The 19,322-nt window shown below is 33.8% G+C and overlaps 1 protein-coding gene across 1 annotated transcript in view; it reads right to left on the bottom strand.

Moving 5' to 3' along the window:
• Positions 1-19,322, bottom strand: part of LOC149786380 (dynein axonemal heavy chain 1-like) — a 314,616-nt gene that overhangs the window by 117,557 nt on the left and 177,737 nt on the right. The window contains exons 71-75 of the mRNA XM_089976799.1: positions 18,711-18,842; positions 14,754-14,927; positions 13,831-14,010; positions 10,988-11,164; positions 7,415-7,585 (exon numbers count right to left, since the gene is read on the bottom strand). Coding sequence (XP_089832925.1) covers positions 7,415-7,585; positions 10,988-11,164; positions 13,831-14,010; positions 14,754-14,927; positions 18,711-18,842 — 834 coding nt within the window. The remainder of the gene's footprint in view (positions 1-7,414; positions 7,586-10,987; positions 11,165-13,830; positions 14,011-14,753; positions 14,928-18,710; positions 18,843-19,322) is intronic.

The raw sequence follows: 19,322 nt of genomic DNA, 5'->3' as shown, positions 1-19,322 counted from the left end.
GCTTAAATGGGCTCTAAAACTGACAAGAAATATCCATAAAATGCAAAATAACAATAAAAAATAAAATTATAAATAATTGCAAATTATAAGAGTTTAACAGGTTTTTTTTCTGAGTTTATCACGGTATAAACTGTCAGTTGCCAACTCACACAGCTTACATAAGGCCCTTCAGGCGTTATTTGAAGGAAATGATAGGTCAGGATCTATGATGGATTGTACCTGGATTTAAGTTATAATTAAGTATATATGGTCCATATCAGTAATCACAGAATATTTGCTAACTTCAGTATGTTCCTTTTCGGATGTTGAATACTTTCCAGAAAATTTCTACTGAAACAAATACATGTATATTAAAAACGATGAGTAAGGAGGTACACAAATATGTCTCATCAATTTTACACCAGTCAAATATAAGTGGTGGGAACCAGTCAGACAATGTATCCTGCAGATAATAAATGTGTCCTGTTTTTAATAGTTTGAGTGTTAGATATAAATCTTGTTCATTTGCTTTTGGTTTTGCTGATTTTCTGAATAAAGAGTTCAAGATGTGTTTTTACCAATTATGGTCACTTTTAAGTTGAGTCAAACTGCACACAACAAAGATCATGATCTGCTGTCACATAATGCACTTTCAGATCAGGGTCTATCTTGTTTGTTCTACTGCTTACTACTAACAAACTGCACAGACTCAGATCGGCTGGCACATTATGTGATGGCAGACATGGGTCTGTGCAGTTTGAATTTGGACTTATGAGTAAAATAAGGTAAATCCTGTCATTGTAAGGTGATCTCACATTCAGCTGAGATGAAAACTCTGTCTTTATTCTTCTGATTGACCAAGACTTTATTTTAAGGTACTGACCACATCATGTGCCCAATAAAAGTAAATATGATGTTATGGAAGGACTGCTCTTAAACTAGATGAAACTTAAGGCAGATTATTTAGTTATAGTGATTTGAATGTTCTTTTGAAATTGTGGTGGACCCAGCAGAGAAAACAAAGTCGTTCAATGCATCAAATGATGTGGTTGCTGTTAAGGAAAAAAACAGCTATGTCAGATTATGTCATGAAAAAACCCTACTATAAAACACCAAGTTGTATATGAATTTATTTAGGTACTGACATAATCGCATGTAATTCACAATTACACACATTGTATTACACATACAGACAACCATTAGTTATCAACAGGAGTTCTGAACCTCAATGCTGTAGTCAATCTTTAATATTTCCAAAGGTTCATGCAGAGTAGGGGCAACAAGTTATATGCTCTGGACAGTGGCCATGATACAGACAATGATGACAAGCAATTATATTCTCTACCCTATTACTCTGGTTATCTGAAGTTTTTACCCTAATTTTTTTTATGCATCCCATATTTTTGGACAGTCATGGTCAGTAAATTTAACCTTGATCCTAATTTAAGGACACACTAAATGAAGAAAAAGAAAGGTAGTTTGTTTTAATACAATATGCAATATTTGAAAAATGAAAACCAAGACAACATATTCTGCCCTTAAGAAAATGTCAAAAGCTGCAATTTTATTATTATCAACCATAGTTTTGCACATTTATCTTGTAAATGAAGGCCTGAAATTTATGATTTCTTAAGTTTTATATCATATATAGTTATTATTTTCAAGTCAACATTGGTTGATATATAATGACAAAAGAGAAATTCATATCAGTTGCAATTGCATAGTTTCCAAAAGATAAGGCAAAACATTTGTTAAAATAAAACTAAAATTCTAATTTTGAAATCTGCAATGGTGCAAACTGTTGTAGATAATTTCACAGTACATTCTGTCATAGTCAGAGTGACAAGTAATCATTAAGTTTAATATATGATCTAGGCTCACAAAAAATGGCTGACTGTGAGGCATGGGATATGCTGTTTGGGGCAGGAATTAAATTTTGATTAGAGTCCATTTGATAATGGTCAGACAGATGGAAGAGGTCAATGTTAACATAAGGTCAAATAGTGGAAAATGACACAGTTGACACAAACCAGAGCACAAATCTGGGGAAATCCCAGGCCATTTGATAAAACGAGATTTTTGCAGAGTAGTTATTAATAAAGGCAGATTAAAGAGAATTATTCTGATCTTAATTGGATTGTTAAAATGTTCTGAAGGTTTGAGAAAGTAATCCTGATTGGCTAAGCTAAAAGAGAGTACTTGTGTTTCCAGTTGGAATTCAAGATATTAAGAAATTCCCCTCATGAAATTAGTCAATGTTCTGATGAAGCCAGAATTGAACCCCATGTAAAATTAAGAAGTAATTTGTTGTTATATAAATCATCCAAGAAATGTAGGTCTTGAGATGAGACAAAGGTAATTCTCTGACGATAAGCAGGCAAGGGCTCACGAAGATACAAAGGTATTGTCTCAATTGCATACAATATGTTCACTGATGTAAATTTGTAATTATTTGTTGAATTTATTGAATTTATTCATTTTAAATTCATACATAAATTTATCCTTGAGTTTCGAATTTAGCTGTTTGCCTTCATTTGTCTTGAGTATTATGAGTATTATATGACTTATGCATTCTAGGATATCATACAGTATTTCAATGATATGAATGTGTTTAGATTTTAGTGATTTGTATCTGACAATAAACATCGATCATAAAGATTTCATGCATTTCTTCCGATATGAATTGTGAGAAGTAAATTACCCCTGTGAGAACAAATTCATTACTTCATGAATACTCATGAACTGTTCATGAATGTGGTTCTTCAAATGTTCATGATCAGTTTCATCATCATAGTTCATTAACAAATATTCACGATAGTTCCACAACTAAGTTCATGAACACTTCATGAATTTTGATGGATACATGAAGTTCATCAACAGACTGATGAACTTTTATGAACTATTTTAATATCTTTAAAGTTCCTTGGTTCATGAACAATTCAAGCACTTTGATGCACCAGTAAGATATTAACTGAAACTGTTTATGACATTTCTATACAACTGTATTCATCAAGTTTCATGAAAATTCATTATACAAACTTTCTCACAAAATATAAATAAAGGTGAATAAATTAAAAACATGATATGAACATTGTATAAATGTTCATATAGATCTTTTATTCAGTACTTTTGTATTTAACCTGACCAGTTTTGGATTAATATGGGTAAATATTTTCTGGCCAGCATGAACAAAATGTACTTCTATAAAAGATTTCAATGAATTACTTCTAAGATTTTCATCCATTACTGTCATAAACTACATAAATGTACTCTGTTGAACCCCATGGAAAAAAATCACCAGTTGCCAATTTGCTGTAAAAACTGAAATATGTAAACAATGTCCACCCTGATTGGATGACTATGAAAGAAGACATGATATGACTGGTTAATTTATGCATGTGATATCAGCAGCTGAGCCTCTCTTTCCTCACAAACAAAAGAGCATGCAAATGGTTCTGCAACAAGTAAAAACCTCAAACAAAAAAATGTGGACTCCTGTAGAATGGACAAATGAAAATGTTTTTAATATCATTTCTTTTAAGTCGATAGAAGTGCCGAGAAGAGATTATGAAGAATATGAAGGGATTTGGTGAGAGCACAATTAAGAGGAAAAGCATACCCAACCACGATCATAAAAATTTCTGTGAGTATCACAAAAATTTAGTCAGTCTACATTTCCCTGCAAGAGGAAAAAATATAGGAGACTTCGAGATTGAATTTAGAAGAAATTCTCTTGTAAAACATTTATCTGAGGGACCAGATGTCTGGAAAGTCGACGGACACAATTCTGGTGGTAGAAGTGAGCAAAGCTTGAAAGCACAAGGTATTTGCGTCAAGCTCATGTAATTTGTTGATACCAATAAATGATTTGCTTGAATTTATTTGTTTATATTTGCATGAATTTATTTGTTTAAATCCATAATTCAATTTTCTAGATATGAGTATAACTGTGTTTGAGTTCATCTATCTGAATTCGTACAATGATCTTCTTTATATAAGTTTGACGAATTGTTTGAATTTGTCATCTTGATTGTTACAGGAAGAATTTCATGCATTACTTTAGTTGATAGGAATTATGAGAATCTGTGTGTATTATACGATCTTAGATGATTTCACGTAAGATAAAGACTTGAGTGCTTATTGACGGAAATTAACGTTGTTAAGCCATGAAGTCAGATTTCACGTATGATAAAGACTTGAATGTGTGTATTCGCTGAAAATAACATAGTTAAGACATGTAATGAATTTCAATCATTCATTTTTGTAACTGAGACAAGAATGGAACTGTTAAAATGAGTCAGTGATGAAATAGCCATTAGGAAGTACATTAATCTTATGAAACTAGGTTTGCTTATGGTCTGCCATGTTTGGCTTGACCAGACTGTCTTTGGTATCTGTTTGAATTCTGATAGGACAATATCTGACATAATGAGAGGGGAGTAATGATCGATTCCCAGTAGAATATCTGACAGAAGATTTAGGTTGCTTCTCTGTTTAATTTGAAAGGGGAAATAGCTCCACTGATGTACCCATGTACCTACTTATCCAAGTATCTATGTACTTACTTATCCACCTACCCACACAAAGTTTGAGGGCCAAAAGAGGCAAGACAATAGAGAGTTTGGAGAAGACAAAAGCGAAAGGACCAAGAAGAACAGCCACAGTGAAGCTGGAGTGAACCGGAAATAAGCAGGTCATGAAGTTGTACAAGGCAGTGACTTCTATTACTCACGCGATTCTATGATGAACTAATTCTTTCTTTTAAAACAGATCGGCTATTTATAAAAGTATATTTGTGATTGACATTCAATGAATTATTTATTTCAAAAGAGAAGCATATCTTCCTAATGTAACGTATTATCACAGTTGTTTATGTAATTGATTAAATTGCTGTATTTCATGTACTGGGGCTCATGTAGTTCTGTTCTATATATTTGCTCAGATCTCTATTTATTCCATCTATAAGTTACGCACTTTATATTAACATTTACTCGATATGGGCAACAACATTGAGGGCAATCACCCTCTAAATAATGATAAACAAATAAAGCAGACACATTGTAAGAAGGAATAATCTGCCAATCTACCCCACCAACACCACCAGCCTCCACACTGCTCAAGTCACAGATGGAGAAACTGAGTAGTGATAATGGGCAGGATTTTATTAAATTATTGGTCCTGAAAATCTTCACAAAAGAAGAGTTATCTGACAGGTCAATCTCAGGTAAAAAGATTGGTAAAAGTCAGAAGAAATGCCAAAGACAGCCTCTTGATGATGGAAGTTAAATAATGCTTGAATAGTTGTTTGAAGACAAATGCCCCAACATCTCTATAAAGACTTTCAAAGAAAAATTAGAGAACATACTAAAAGTGTTGTGAAAAGCTAAACAAAAGAATATTGCTTGTCAATTTACAATTTTTTTGTTGCATAATAGAAATTTTTATGAAATTAAAGACTATTTTTATGATAATAGGTTCCATCTGATACTGTTTTAAAATTCCACTGCCAATGTTATTTCATGATTCAGGAAGAAATAATACTATAGGTATATGTGAGTTTGTCAGGTAATATTTTTTTTTACAGGAACTGTTCATGAACAGTTATGAATCATTCATGAGAAAATTTGTTCATCATAGTTCATGAATATGTTCAAGCACTTGTTCATGAATGATGATGACCCAATTTGTGAACTTTTATGAACTGTTCATGAATGCAGTTCATGAATATTTCATGAATTGTTCAAGAACAGTTTGTGAAGTGTTGGTTCATGACCAGTTCATGATTAAACATTTCATGAATTTGACCATTTTTGTTCATGCATATTCATGAATAGTTCATGAACCTTTTTCTGAACTTTCATAAATTGTTCACAACCCCAGTTCATGAATAATTCTTGAACAGTTCATGCCAGTTCATGATCTGTTCATGGTCATTTTCACAGGGTTATATGTCTTTAAATGATCTGTATCATTCATGCTGTGAATGGAATTTTCTATGCCTGGAAATGTATGTAAATGAGTCACTAATTATAAAGGTATGTAGTTGGGACAAGGAGTGGAGTGATGAAGTTCATTAATTTGTTTGTGTCATCAGTTTGTGAATGTTTTTCAACCAAAAGTCGATGGTTTTAGCATTAGGAATGTGTATCAAATAACACAGCTCAGCTAGTGATTATTAGCACACAGGCAGGGTGTGATGGTTTATCTCAGGTCTAGTTACGGTATGGTTCTCAGAAATGTGAGAAGCCACTAGAAAAGGCATAAATTTACATCAACAAGTTGTTTGTGTATCAGCATCAGGTTGCAAAATGACCATAGCTAAGTTCTGTTGAATTTAGATAGACAATATCTGGCGTAAAACAGTAGGAATATTGCTTGATCACAGGAGAAGAAAAAAACCCTAACACATGTTTAGTTTATTATATTTTTATTTGAAGGAAAAAATAGTTCCATACCTGTACTGCACATTGGAAAAGATCAATCTACAACCAAGATGGTTGATGACCTAAAGAGGCTAAAGGAAGTGAGAGACAGAAAAAAGGAAAAGAAACAGCAACAATGACCTATCACCAACAGTGACCTGGAAAAGACTGGAAGCATCCAGGTGATGCTGACAAGGTGTCAATGTGAATTTCATCAGTCACTCGATTTTATGATGAAATTTGTTCTCTTAGTATAAGAGAATGGCTAATTGAATTTCACATACAATATGTAACTCTATTTCTAAGAGAAAGTGAATCATTCAACTGTCAAGTTCAATTTCATTTTGTTTATGTACTTGATTGTCAAATTTTACATGGGGGGAATAAGGCTTGTTTTGTTCTTTTCTGCATCTCTACTCGGATCTCTGGTATTCCATCCATTAATTTCATATTTCATTGTTTACTCAATGTGGGCAGTGGTTAATCATCTCCTACATAATGATAACCAAAGAACAATAAGGAGTGGGGATTACACATCATCTCCTACCTCATGACAAAAAGTTTCTTGTTTTACTAAGTTTTATTAAACAAATTTATTTATGACCTGGCCACATATTTGCAAAACTCTTCAAGCTGAGTGTACTCAGACTCAACTTATGTTCTATTCAAAACAAAACAAAAAAATTACCATACCACAGATTTCAATCCAAATAAAACCGATTACCATACCACAGATTTTAATACAAATAAAACCAATTACCATACATAGATTTCAAAAGAAGAAGAAGAAAAAAAGATTACCATAACATCTATTTCAAATGTTAAATATATTTTATTTATAAATGTTGCTAAAATTTAAATTACTTTTCAAAATTTCAATCAATTTAATAAAATGCAATAAAATAATATGGGTCTTAGAGTGCACATTCATGCTGAGAAGATTTGCAAATGGGGTGAAATATTTTATGAAATGGCTCTTACAGATATGAATCTAATATGATCAAAGAACTCACCTCCTCTCTGGATTTACCACCAGCAATGGCTGTCTTTGGCTGCAGCGTGACAAGTCCTTCCAGCATGATGAAGGTTTCATTTTGGGCAAAAGTTATATTTGCATTGTCATGAAGACCAAATATTTCAGGTGTATCATTAATAGGTAGACTCTTGACATACGATGTGTAGCCCTGATGAAAACAGCAGCGAAACAGTTTAGAAACATTATGATTGACACTTGAAAGATTTGTTTTATTATTAAAAAATGATTATTCTGATAATTAAATCCTACATACCTTAAAAGTCCCTAAAATGTTCTTTGATCAAAATAATTATTCCTTCTTTCTGGAGGTTTGGCTGATCTACAGCCATTAAAAAAGAGACATTTTGATTCCTCTGGCAACTTTTTCAGTCAGTAATGAAGAATAAAGTCTTATTGGATGATTTTCTATTCTATGCAGTACATCACCTTTTCTTAAAAATTGCAAGAAATGTTTGTTGATTTTTATATTGTTGCTACTATTAATAGTAGAGCTTTAAAAAATAATGGTTTTAATTTGCAATCTTTTCCTATTCAAGTTAAAATTTTCTACTGTTTTGATATATATTTTATCAGCTTAATTCTAATCAAGACAAAAATACCATATAAACCTAATCTAATGATAAAATTCTATCTAAAAGTCTCTCTCTCTCTCTCTCTCTCTCTCTCTCTCTCTATATATATATATATATATACTAGCACTTTAAAAGTTCTTAAAATGTATAATTGATATGAGCTTTAACATTATATCACAAACAATATATACTGACCTGCTGCATAATACATTTTAAAAAAATATTGAAACTGTTTAAGACATTAATTCATGTAGTTAATAAAATTTTTAACAAAGATAGCTGTGAGATAACATTTTACATTAAATAGGTATTACGATGCTAAATATATGGGGGTAAATACCATGAAGTTAATTGGCATGTAAATTATCTGACCTGAAATTTAAAAGTTATTACAAATATGCCAGGTTGAAAACTCATTCCAACAAAAATGGTAATGGGTGAGTAACAATACTTCAAATACACCTGAAATCAGACACCAGAAAAAAAGATCAAATTTCAGCACATGACACAGTCCACCAGATTATCTCCCTTGGTATTACCTATAACAGTCTCAGTTCCCTACCATAACATGCAGAAAGAAACGTGTAGACAGGGAAGGTGTTAAGTATGATGTCAGACCCATTCCCCTGTATCAATAAGAATGTGTGTCCTTAAGTAAATGATTGTATTTAGCTGAAATATATACATTCAATTTAAGACAAGTTTAAGTTAAATATGTATACTCTACATTTTCTAATTATTCTGAGCAAAACAATTAAATACTAAGAGTTCTACTCATGCATGCAATGAATACCTTTTTAGCTGACTTTACTCAAGGTATGCAGTTTGAAAAATACCTTTTTTTTAACCCTATCAAGTACCATTAATCAACTGCATCACATGAATGATGGTGAACACAACATAGAAGTGAGAAAGTTGGTAGAGAATCTGTCTCACAGCCAATCAGTAGTGGGATTCAAACCTCATTCTCAAACAGCTCTTTTGCATATCACTAAGCAAGATACCTTGTTTTGCTCAAACTGTATGGTCTGTGGTTTGTGGTAACAAACAGCTGATTACCGATGGTCTTCCATGTTTAACTGAGATTTCACATCAAGATCATACATTTAGTCAGTGTAAAAAATGATGGTCTTTAAAAGGTTTGACTGATACTGACATAGAAATCTCCAAGAAAAATGAAACTGACAGAATACGTCATATGCTCATCCTTTCTTCAGGGGACTGAAATCATACTGTGTTAAAAACACGTGATGACAATTTCAACCAAACCAAAACCATATCAGAACCGTTAGTACACCTGATTTAATTTTAAGATATAATCATAGATTTCATTTTACAAAGTTGTAAGTTATATAAGTAATTCTTATTTAATTTTTATATATGAAATACAATGATTGCCATTTTCTTCTGAAATCAGAAACTTAATGATGGTCAAGTTTATCAGATACAAGCTGATACAAGTTCATCAGATACAAGTTGATACAAGTTTATCAGATACAAGCTGGGCAATCTGAAGACAAGTTACAATAGGATCACTCCTTGACAGAATAGTTATGTATCCAGTGACTCCTTAACAGAAGCTTCATGTATGTAGTGAATGAATTTGTGACAGTGCAGGATCACTCCTTAACAGAACATTTATGTATCTTGTGCCTGGAATTGTGACACTGTAGGAGCACTACTTAAAAGAATATTACCTAATCACTGAACTTGTTGTAGTGGATGACATGCAGAGAAAAAAATGTCAGGAAGTTTGAAAAGCTGTTACTAAGTTTCAAAGCAAAATGATGGTATGCGGGTATCAGATACAATGTTGGGGAAGCTGATTATGTATAATACAGCTGGAAAAATAATTTTAAAATTTTGAAATTTTTTAAGTAAAGATAGAGTAGTTTGGAGAGAGAGAGAGAGAGAGAGAGACAGAGAGACAGACAGATAGGCAGGCAGAGAGAGAGAGATAGACAGACAGACAGACAGACAGAGAGACACAGAAAAAGAGACAGAAGAGAGAAATGTTTCAAAGTGAAAGTGAATGTGAGTTAAAAAAATAAGATCGGTGGGAGTATGAAGAATTGACATTTTGTTGCAGTATGATCATTGGTTACCGATGATTTATTAATGGCTAACCTATTAAATCATTTAAGGTCAAGCTTAATAACACAAGATATATGCAGTGTGCATCATACATTATGCTGTATGCAGTGTGCATCATACATTATGCTGTATGCAGTGTGCATCATACATTATGCTGTATGCAGTGTGCATCATACATTATGCTGTATGCAGTGTGCATCATACATTATGCTGCTTTCATTGGATTAGTTTCACAGAATAAGTTAGGAAGCAAGCTAATCTGCTATTAACTGTATACCAATAACTATTACTCTAGCAAAAACCAAAATTCAAGTAGTTTTATGTGCATAGTGTACAAATGAGACTTAAATATCTTTGTCTTTTGTCAGATGATCCACATAACAAAACCATTTTCATAATTTCCATAAACCAATATCTGACAAATATTAGATATCAATTTAAAACTATTTGAATTTTTAACATATCCAACCAATAAGTACATACATCATTAAAACTCAAATAAATGTAAACATTTTCTGAGTGTTTTAGCAGAAAAATGTGCTTTCTACTGTATATGTCCTTTAAGTCAATTTTACCTTTCATATATTAAAAGAAAAGAAACTTTATTGACTGGATATGTATTTCAGTAACTAAACCCAACTTTGCATGTACCAATGGTCAGATACGTTCATAGGTTATATAGGTATGGGAATATCAATCAAACAAAACACACTGACAATATTCAAACACACAACAAACTCTCCACAATCCCATAAGATAACTGTGATACATCTGTGTTCTACAGAGAGTATGGAAATATGACTACTGACTACAATGTATGCGAGATAACAGGGAGCCAGCAGTACGCTAAGGGATACAATCTATGAAATGTATCACATAATTACATTATGGTCCATGGATGTGCTAATCTGGCGGTAAATGCCTGAGGATGAGTAGAAATGCTCATCACTAAGGACTTCAGAGCAGTAAAAATCCCCTAGGACATTCATCATGCAGCGTCGATCCCAGTCATCCGTCACACGGCCTCCATAGTTGATATGCCCAGCTGTGTACAACAGAACCTGAGAAGATATGAATGTGCAACAATTGTTTAAATAAGATGAAGTCTTAGTTTCCAATGATAAATATGGAAATAAATTTAAATGAAGCACTTTACAGTAAAAATATGTATATACTAACAACCTTAAACATATTCACCTTTTCATCCAATACACATACATGTATGTGTAACCTCAAAATTTAGTCTCAAATCAATTTAGCACAGTTCTCATTAAGAACTATTGCACTGTTAGGCAACAATTTAATTTTTTTAATAACAAAAATGTCCAGAAAAATGTACAGTCTGGTCACTTTTATCCAGCATTTATCTGGCAATCATTTTTATCCAGTAGACATATTAGGAACCCTTTTGTTCTATTATATATAGTCTCATAAATGTGACAAGTCACTAGACAAGTCATTTTTGCTCTTTAAATTTAAAGCTGTTTGAGATTATGGGATGAAACTTTATATACTTGTACATCATCACAATTGCTAGGTCCTATCTTCCAATTCAATATCTTTGTTTTCATCACACTTTCCCTTCTACTTTATAGTTTTTGGGCCATTTAAAAGTAATGGACAAAGCTTGGAATAACTTATCTATCATCACTAGAAGTACATCATGTATCATGCTCGGGAGGACCTATCTTCAAAGTCAAGGTCACGACTCAATACAGTGTGTGTGTGTGTGATTAGGATTTTTAATGTAGCTTTAAAAAAATTTCAGTCATATTGCTACGATGTTGCAGTGTGGCAGTTTATAGTGATGGGACATGTAGCGTGATGTCCCACCCAGTCACATTATCCTGACACCAGGCCAACCAGTCCTAACACTAACCTCTTAATGCTGAGTGCCTAGCAAGGCAGGTGTTAGTACCATTTTTGTAAGTCTTTGGTATGACTTGTCTAGGGATTGAACCCACGACCTCCCACTTCCGAGGCAGATGCTCTAACCACAAGGCCACTGGAGTGGTGACTCAATATTGTATCTTTCCATCACACTCAATAACTTTAAAGCTCTTTCAGATTAGGGTATGAAACTTGGCATTCTTATTCATCATCACTAGTAGGCATGTAACAACCCCAAAAATCAGGAGTTTTTTTCTCCTGCTGGGAGAGTTGACAGGTATATTATGGAATGAAACTTGGTACATGTACTGTCATCAGAAGGTGTGTCACATACCACATTAGGGAGTCTTATCCTCAAGGTCAAGGGCATGATTCAGAATTTTAAGTTTTAGATCACCATTTTCCTTTAAACCATTTGAAAGTAAGAAATTAAATTTAGTATACTTATACATCATCATCTGAAGGTGCATCATTTACCACACTGAACACCCTTTGGAGAAAGGGAACAGAAGGAATAGTAGGATCAAAAAAGTTAATATATTTATCCATGACTATGAGTCTGAAGACAGCAGAGTCAACATGGTATGTGACACGCCATCAAGAGATGATGTGTACATGTAACAAGTCTCATCCGTTACTCTCAACCAGCTTTAAATAAATAGACTGGGAAGAAAAGAATGATGAAAATAAAAATACTTAAGAATTCACCACACATAATTATGTGGAAATGAAAGTCTGACAGACAAATCAATAGAAGGATGGACAGAAGCAAAAACACTAAATCCACAGGTTTTCTTCTAAATGGTGGCGACACTAATATCTGTAGTGATTTGAAACAAAAAGACAAAAATAGCATCATGAAAAAGTGGCTAATAATGTATCTACAATAAGATCATATTTGATATTGTTAGGAAACTGGCAGAACCTGAAATGATGCCAGGTATTAAATATGTAGAAACTAGTCCTATTCATATCAATGAATGAAGTCCCCTCATGCAAGCTTGTAACTGCTCTGATCTGTACGGTTTAAATCTGGTGAGCCATAGTGTTGGACATGTCTGTGTGTGTTGAATAATTACAATTGCTAGGTCTGACTAGTGAGAAACAGTGCTGGATATGGCTGTGTGTGTGTGTTGAATAATAACAATTGCGAGGTTTCACTGATGATGCATAGTGCTGGTTATGGCCGTGTGTATATTAAATAATTAAAATTGCTAAGTCTAACTGGTGAGCAATAGTGCTAGATATGGCTGTGAGTGCATTGAATAATTACAATTGCTAAGTCTAACCAGTAAGCAATACGACTGGATATGGCTCTGTGGCTGTGTGAGTGTGTTCAATGCTAGGTTTAACTGGTGAGCAATTGTGCTGGATAGGCTGTGTGTGTGTGCGTGTGTGTGTGTGTGTGTGTGTGTGTAATAATTACATTTGCTAGGTTTAGCTGGTGAGCAATTGTATCTGATATGGATCTGTGCATGTGTGTATGTGTGTGTATGTTGAATAATTACAATTGCTTGACAGTGCAAGAATATGAATTACATTTGGTTGTAAAGTCTGCTGGGGGTTGGTAGGAATGGATATATATGATGATATTTTGAAAGAATAAACTTTACTCAGCCAATACTATTAAGAACTTGACATGGGAAACAAAACTGTAATCAGAGGTTTATAGTTCCTCGCATTTGCATTGTATTTTATCAAACCAGAACTTCTCCCAGATTAATATGAAAATGTCAGATATGTCCTGTAATTTTGACCAATGTTTTAACCTATGGTATATAATTGTAGGTATGTATGTACAAATGTCTTCATATATCTGTAAATAAATGTGTCATACCTTGAAAGGAATGACATCATATTCCACGAGGAACATTTTCAGCTGGCTGACACAGATGCGAAGATCTCCATCTGTGAATTCATAAGGGATGTTGAAACCAAGAGCCCCAAACTTTCTTCTCTCCAGTAAGACACCATGGAAAAGACACAGGGACAGCAACAAGTGCTTGAAATCACTGGTCTGAAGATAACAAAAATGTGTATTTTGACTTTTGAATTTTTCATCTTTTGCTCATTTAAATTTACACACATGCATATTTCTTTCACATCTGGCAAAAAATTACATACATTTTTAAAATCTGAACAACACAGCATGAAAAATCAATTGCCAAAAGTGAATAAAATAAGGGGAGCTCATCACATTACATTTTTGCGATGACATTTTATGAACCATATTCATATTTTTGGGATTCTGATTTTTCAATTAGACTAGAAATGTGTCCATGTGACATGGAGCACTGTGCTAATTTTGGTTCTATTAAAGAAAGCCAGGTTCAATATGTAAAGGTATTGGCAGTCAAAGGGACATAATTCAGTCAAATCAAGTAGGAAATATTAACAAGAGTATTATGAATGGAACATTCTATGTCCATCCCATTTTTAACAGTCCTCAAAATGACCCTGGTCAATGTATTCAGTCTTGAACAAAACTCACTGTGCAGTTGGTTGGTTTGTCTTTAACATTTAGGACTGAACTGCACCTAAACATAACAGTTGTATGTTCTTTTCATAATTGTGGAAATTACAATTTGTGAAACGCTCCCATGATCTGCAAGTGCATCTAGGTCTAGGTCTACTTTAATTGTAGATGGATATGCATTTAAGATGTGTAAAATGTTATTTATCTGAAAAGCAAGTTCATATGATATAGATGATGGAAATGGCTTGGTGTTAATCAATCATTAAAGAATGTATATAGTGAACCTTTTCTGCACAGGAATTAAAGAAGTCATCACTAAAGCCTGAGTAAGACTTGAGCAGGTTAGCTTTGATTCCTTTCGGTGGCTCCATTGTCATCTTGGAACCATTCTGCAGGATGAAAACTGGGAACTTGTCACTGGGCATACTGGTCAACCACAGACGAAAGTCTCGGTGTACCTAGAGTTAATATGCAAATACAATACATGGAAGAATGGCATATTTGTACTTTTACATAATTTTCTTTCAGAAACTCAAATTAGGTTTCTGTTTAAGGACATACCATCTAAATACAGTAATGCCCCTACCATAAGGCCACCCCTTCTGCATCAGGAATTGGTCTTTCAAAAGGGGTGGCCTTTTTGGAGGGGGATCACACAATTGTGAGTAAAAATTGCATATAAAGAATGAATGGCATAACCAATTTTTAAAAATTTAACATTTTTATTTAAAAATCACAGGAATTTTATGGAATGAACATGATAAAACTTGTCATAATGTCATTAAAATTTTTTATGAATAACAGTCTTTCACGGTGCAAAACCCCCCCATCAATAAATTCCGGTAACAAACATCTGGTTGTAACGATCATTGTCCATCCATTCAATTTTCCCACTGTTGCAGAATGTATAACAAACAATGTATAATTTAACCTTTCTGACATCAAATATCTCTACAGTTATTAAAGGACTCTTGCTCTATTTGTTCAGTCAAATTGCTTTCACTTTTCCTTCTAAACGGAGAATATCTGATGACATACTTTTGCAACAATTTATTCCTGCATTGGCAATTGTAGTTATTACACAAAATGCTCAGTGTCTACAAAAGGATGTGAGCTTGTCACCTGACTGACTGATTTTAGTCTGGTACCTTCTCTCATACATTCTGTAACCTATGTGAGAAATTAGCCACTATAGCTGACATACCATTCTCCCTTTATGTCATGCTGACTTGAAGTGAACAGTAATGAAATTCTCAGTATTTTAGCTTTTGTAATTTTGACAATTATCAGTGGTAATAATAGCCAATAATAATCAGTGACAAAACCTACCATCTAAGGAACATACAGCAGAAAGGAAAATCAGATTACCTACCTCTTTTTATGGACTAAAGTTAGGTACTTTATCAGTATGTTGGAACAAAACTCAATGGGCTATATTTAGAAAGCAAATATTTGTGACAATTTTGTCTGTAAATCCCAATATGTGGCCACTTGTGAGGGGTAAATTTGATAGTTTCTATACTAACTTGATGGCCACTGGTTGCATTAGAGGGGTTGGCTGTCATAGATGGGTATTTCTGAACATAAACTTGTTGGTGCCAAGGGATTCAAGCTATACAAAACAGACAGCACCTGGTAAGTTGGTGGGGGGAGGGAACTTTTCAAGAGGGGAAACACTGTACCAAACATATGCATTTGAATGAGTAAGCTTTTTTCTAAAATATGGAACACAATTACATTTTTTTTTAAACATTTGGGTAAAATCTGGGTAAAAAATCTTGTATCCAAAGCCCTGGGTCTATCCTAACAATTGTTAAATTCGGATAGCCCGATGGAATACTATATTATGAAGACTAGTCCTGCATTATTTCAAAATGTAACTATAAATATATCTCAAACAGAAGATAATTATTAATAACTCATAAGGAAAAATGGATGTCTTAAAGCTAACAGACTCCTACTAAATACTGGCTTTCAAATTAAAACTGGGCTACCTGGTTCTTGTACTTGTAGTCCCTGGACCACCATCAGATTCTGAGATCCGTTAGATTCTGAACAGTATTATTAGCATCCAGTTAAGTTAGTCTATGTTACTAAAATGTATTGTGCTAAGATAAAGACCTCAAAAAGCCTCCTATACTGTCCAGCTTAATCATTATTGTATTTAAGTGAGTGCAGTCAAGATGATGTTTGACTAAGTGGACATATATATTGAACATACTTACTAAATTTAAGCATGATGGTTAACAGATATAGATAGGGGACCTGGATAGCACATCAGTACCATATATACTCACTTATAAGTCAGGTCAAACTGCAAACAACAAAGATCCTGATCTTCTATAGCATAATGCCCTGCAGATCAGGGTCCATGCTGTTTGTTCTAATGATTAATCTTAACAAACAGTACAGACCCAGATCTGCTGGCATATTATGCAATGGCAGACCTGGGTCTGTACAGTTTGCAGTTGGACTCATCTTGTATGTGAGTATATATAATTACACTGCTTCCCACCTCTGATGTCCTGGTTTAATGTCTGGTTCCAGCATGTGTAAAGGTACATTCTCACCCAAACAAAGATGGCATTAATCAGTTCTGGGATTTTCAATTTGTCCACTTAAAATACCTGTATTTACACTATCTAAGCCATCAGTAATATAATGTGGAACTTGTTACCACTTGTAATAAAAACACATGTAAAAAAATCAAGTCTAATCATGCAACCATGACACTTCAACTACTTGAAGGAAAAGAAAACATAATTCACATAATTTGTAATCTCTTTAACTTTTTGTACATGGCACAGTTGTGAAAATAGATATTACAGTGCTCCCCCTGATGAATGCCGCCCCCCTCTAACCAGTGGCCAACCACTTTTTATGATCAGAATCCCATGGTACTAATGAGTTTGTGTTTAAAAGTAGCCCTCAAGAAAGGCCACCCCTCTAACTTGAGCAGCAGCCAACATATTAATGCAAAAATGTAAAATTTACCCCTCACAAGCGGCCACATTTTATTATTAACAGCTGTCCAGAACCAATATTTAATTCATTTGGCAAGGTAAGTAATTTGATTATCTCTCCTGAATTCTGTTTCCTGATTTCAGGTTTTTATTATGGAAATGATGTATTGGCTAAAGTACAGGTACCACTAGGGTTAGTATTATATCAAGAATAGTTATGTCTACAGGAAATGGGGTCAGCAATGTTTTGATAGAGTTTTGAGCTTCACACAGTGGTTGAGTTTTTTTCTTTGATGATTACAAATACAAGATAATAACATGGTCAGCATAGGCTAAATACAGATTTTGTAGATTAACACACACACAGAGATATTAACCTTGAACAAAACAGGGTACCAGACAAAGACAGAAAAATCAAGTGACAGCACATGTATCACTTTATAAAAAGGCATTTTATCTGTGTGAAAGTTTCATCTGCATAATTAAATCGCAGTATTGTACAATTAGCAACATAGGAATAAATCATTACAAAACTTTAACATGTCATCCCGTAAACAGAAATAATACTTCAGAACAAAAAGTTAACGTTATTCGACTTGACAACAATGGGGAGAGTTTAAGAGTTTTTGCTGACAAATTTTTATGTTGGGAAGACTCAAATAAACAACATCGTAACAGATAAGGAGAATGTTCTGTAGCAGTAAATGGAAAGAGAATTATTTTAAATGTAAAGCAATATATGAAACAAGATTTAAATAACTTTTTTTAATGGTTTTGCTTTGTGCATGCCAACAATATCCCACTACTCACATTTCATGCCTAAGAATAAGAACTATTAATTTATGTTACTATGAAATAAGTCTGTCTGTAAGACAAGAACCTTTTATAAAATAATGTTACTTTTAAATGAAGATATTAAAAGCTTTAAGTTATAAGTAACTTTCTTAATATATACACATACATATACATACTTCTCACAAATACAGTCCCGCTCTGGAAAGGTCACCCATCGTATATGGCCACTTTCCTGGTGTGGAAGGGGTGGCCGTATAAGAGGGGAACCACTGTAATTACAAATGTATCTTTTGTACAGTTCCATTTTACATATTTTTCAAACATGAAATTCAGTTTTTTTCATGAGGATATGTGGAAAATATAATAAAAAATAATCTAATTAATTTTCAGCCCCAAGATGGTTATTTTTTAATATGTTCATACAGAGAACCAAATAATCAATCAATCATGTAAAACTGTAGAAAATATAGTTGCTATGTATACCTTGTCAGGATCAATCTGTTCAATTAATCTCTCAAGGGCAGGCATGAAGCTGGGGGCAAGGTGACAATTTTGGAAGAAGACCCACTTCCCTCTCTCCATAGCACTTCTCATCATCGCCTCTGCACGGGGACCCTAAAATTGAATATCAATGCTATCAGATATACTTCTCTAAAATGTATGCCTAACTGTGAAAAACCCAGACACAGAACCACCATGACTGCATCCTATGCTGGCACAGCATAGTCTTTGGCCAGCATTCTGTTCATGATTTTAACACAAAGATGCATACTCAGCACCTGCTGGTTCATCACATTGAGAGAATATTATACAAGTGCTCATTGGAAATTTAAGAACTAATTAATTTGATTAATTTCAATCTTTTGTTCACTTACTTCAAATAAAGCGGCCCCGAGTGGCCGAGTGGCCTAAAGCGCTCTTCGTTACGGATCACTGGCATGTCACCTCTGTCTGCGTGGGTTCAAGTCTAGGATTTGGCTAATGTATGTGAGAAAGCTTACCAGTTAGCTTCTCGTGGGTTGGTGGTTCTTTCCGGGGTTTTCCCAGGTTCTTCCTCCACCATTAATACTGGCCGCCATGTATAACTTATCGTGT

This window comes from Sinohyriopsis cumingii, chromosome 12 (assembly GCF_028554795.1).
Source record: "Sinohyriopsis cumingii isolate HCF-2022 chromosome 12, ASM2855479v2, whole genome shotgun sequence".
Lineage (NCBI taxonomy): Eukaryota > Metazoa > Mollusca > Bivalvia > Unionida > Unionidae > Sinohyriopsis > Sinohyriopsis cumingii.
This window is presented reverse-complemented; position numbering and strand designations above follow the sequence as displayed.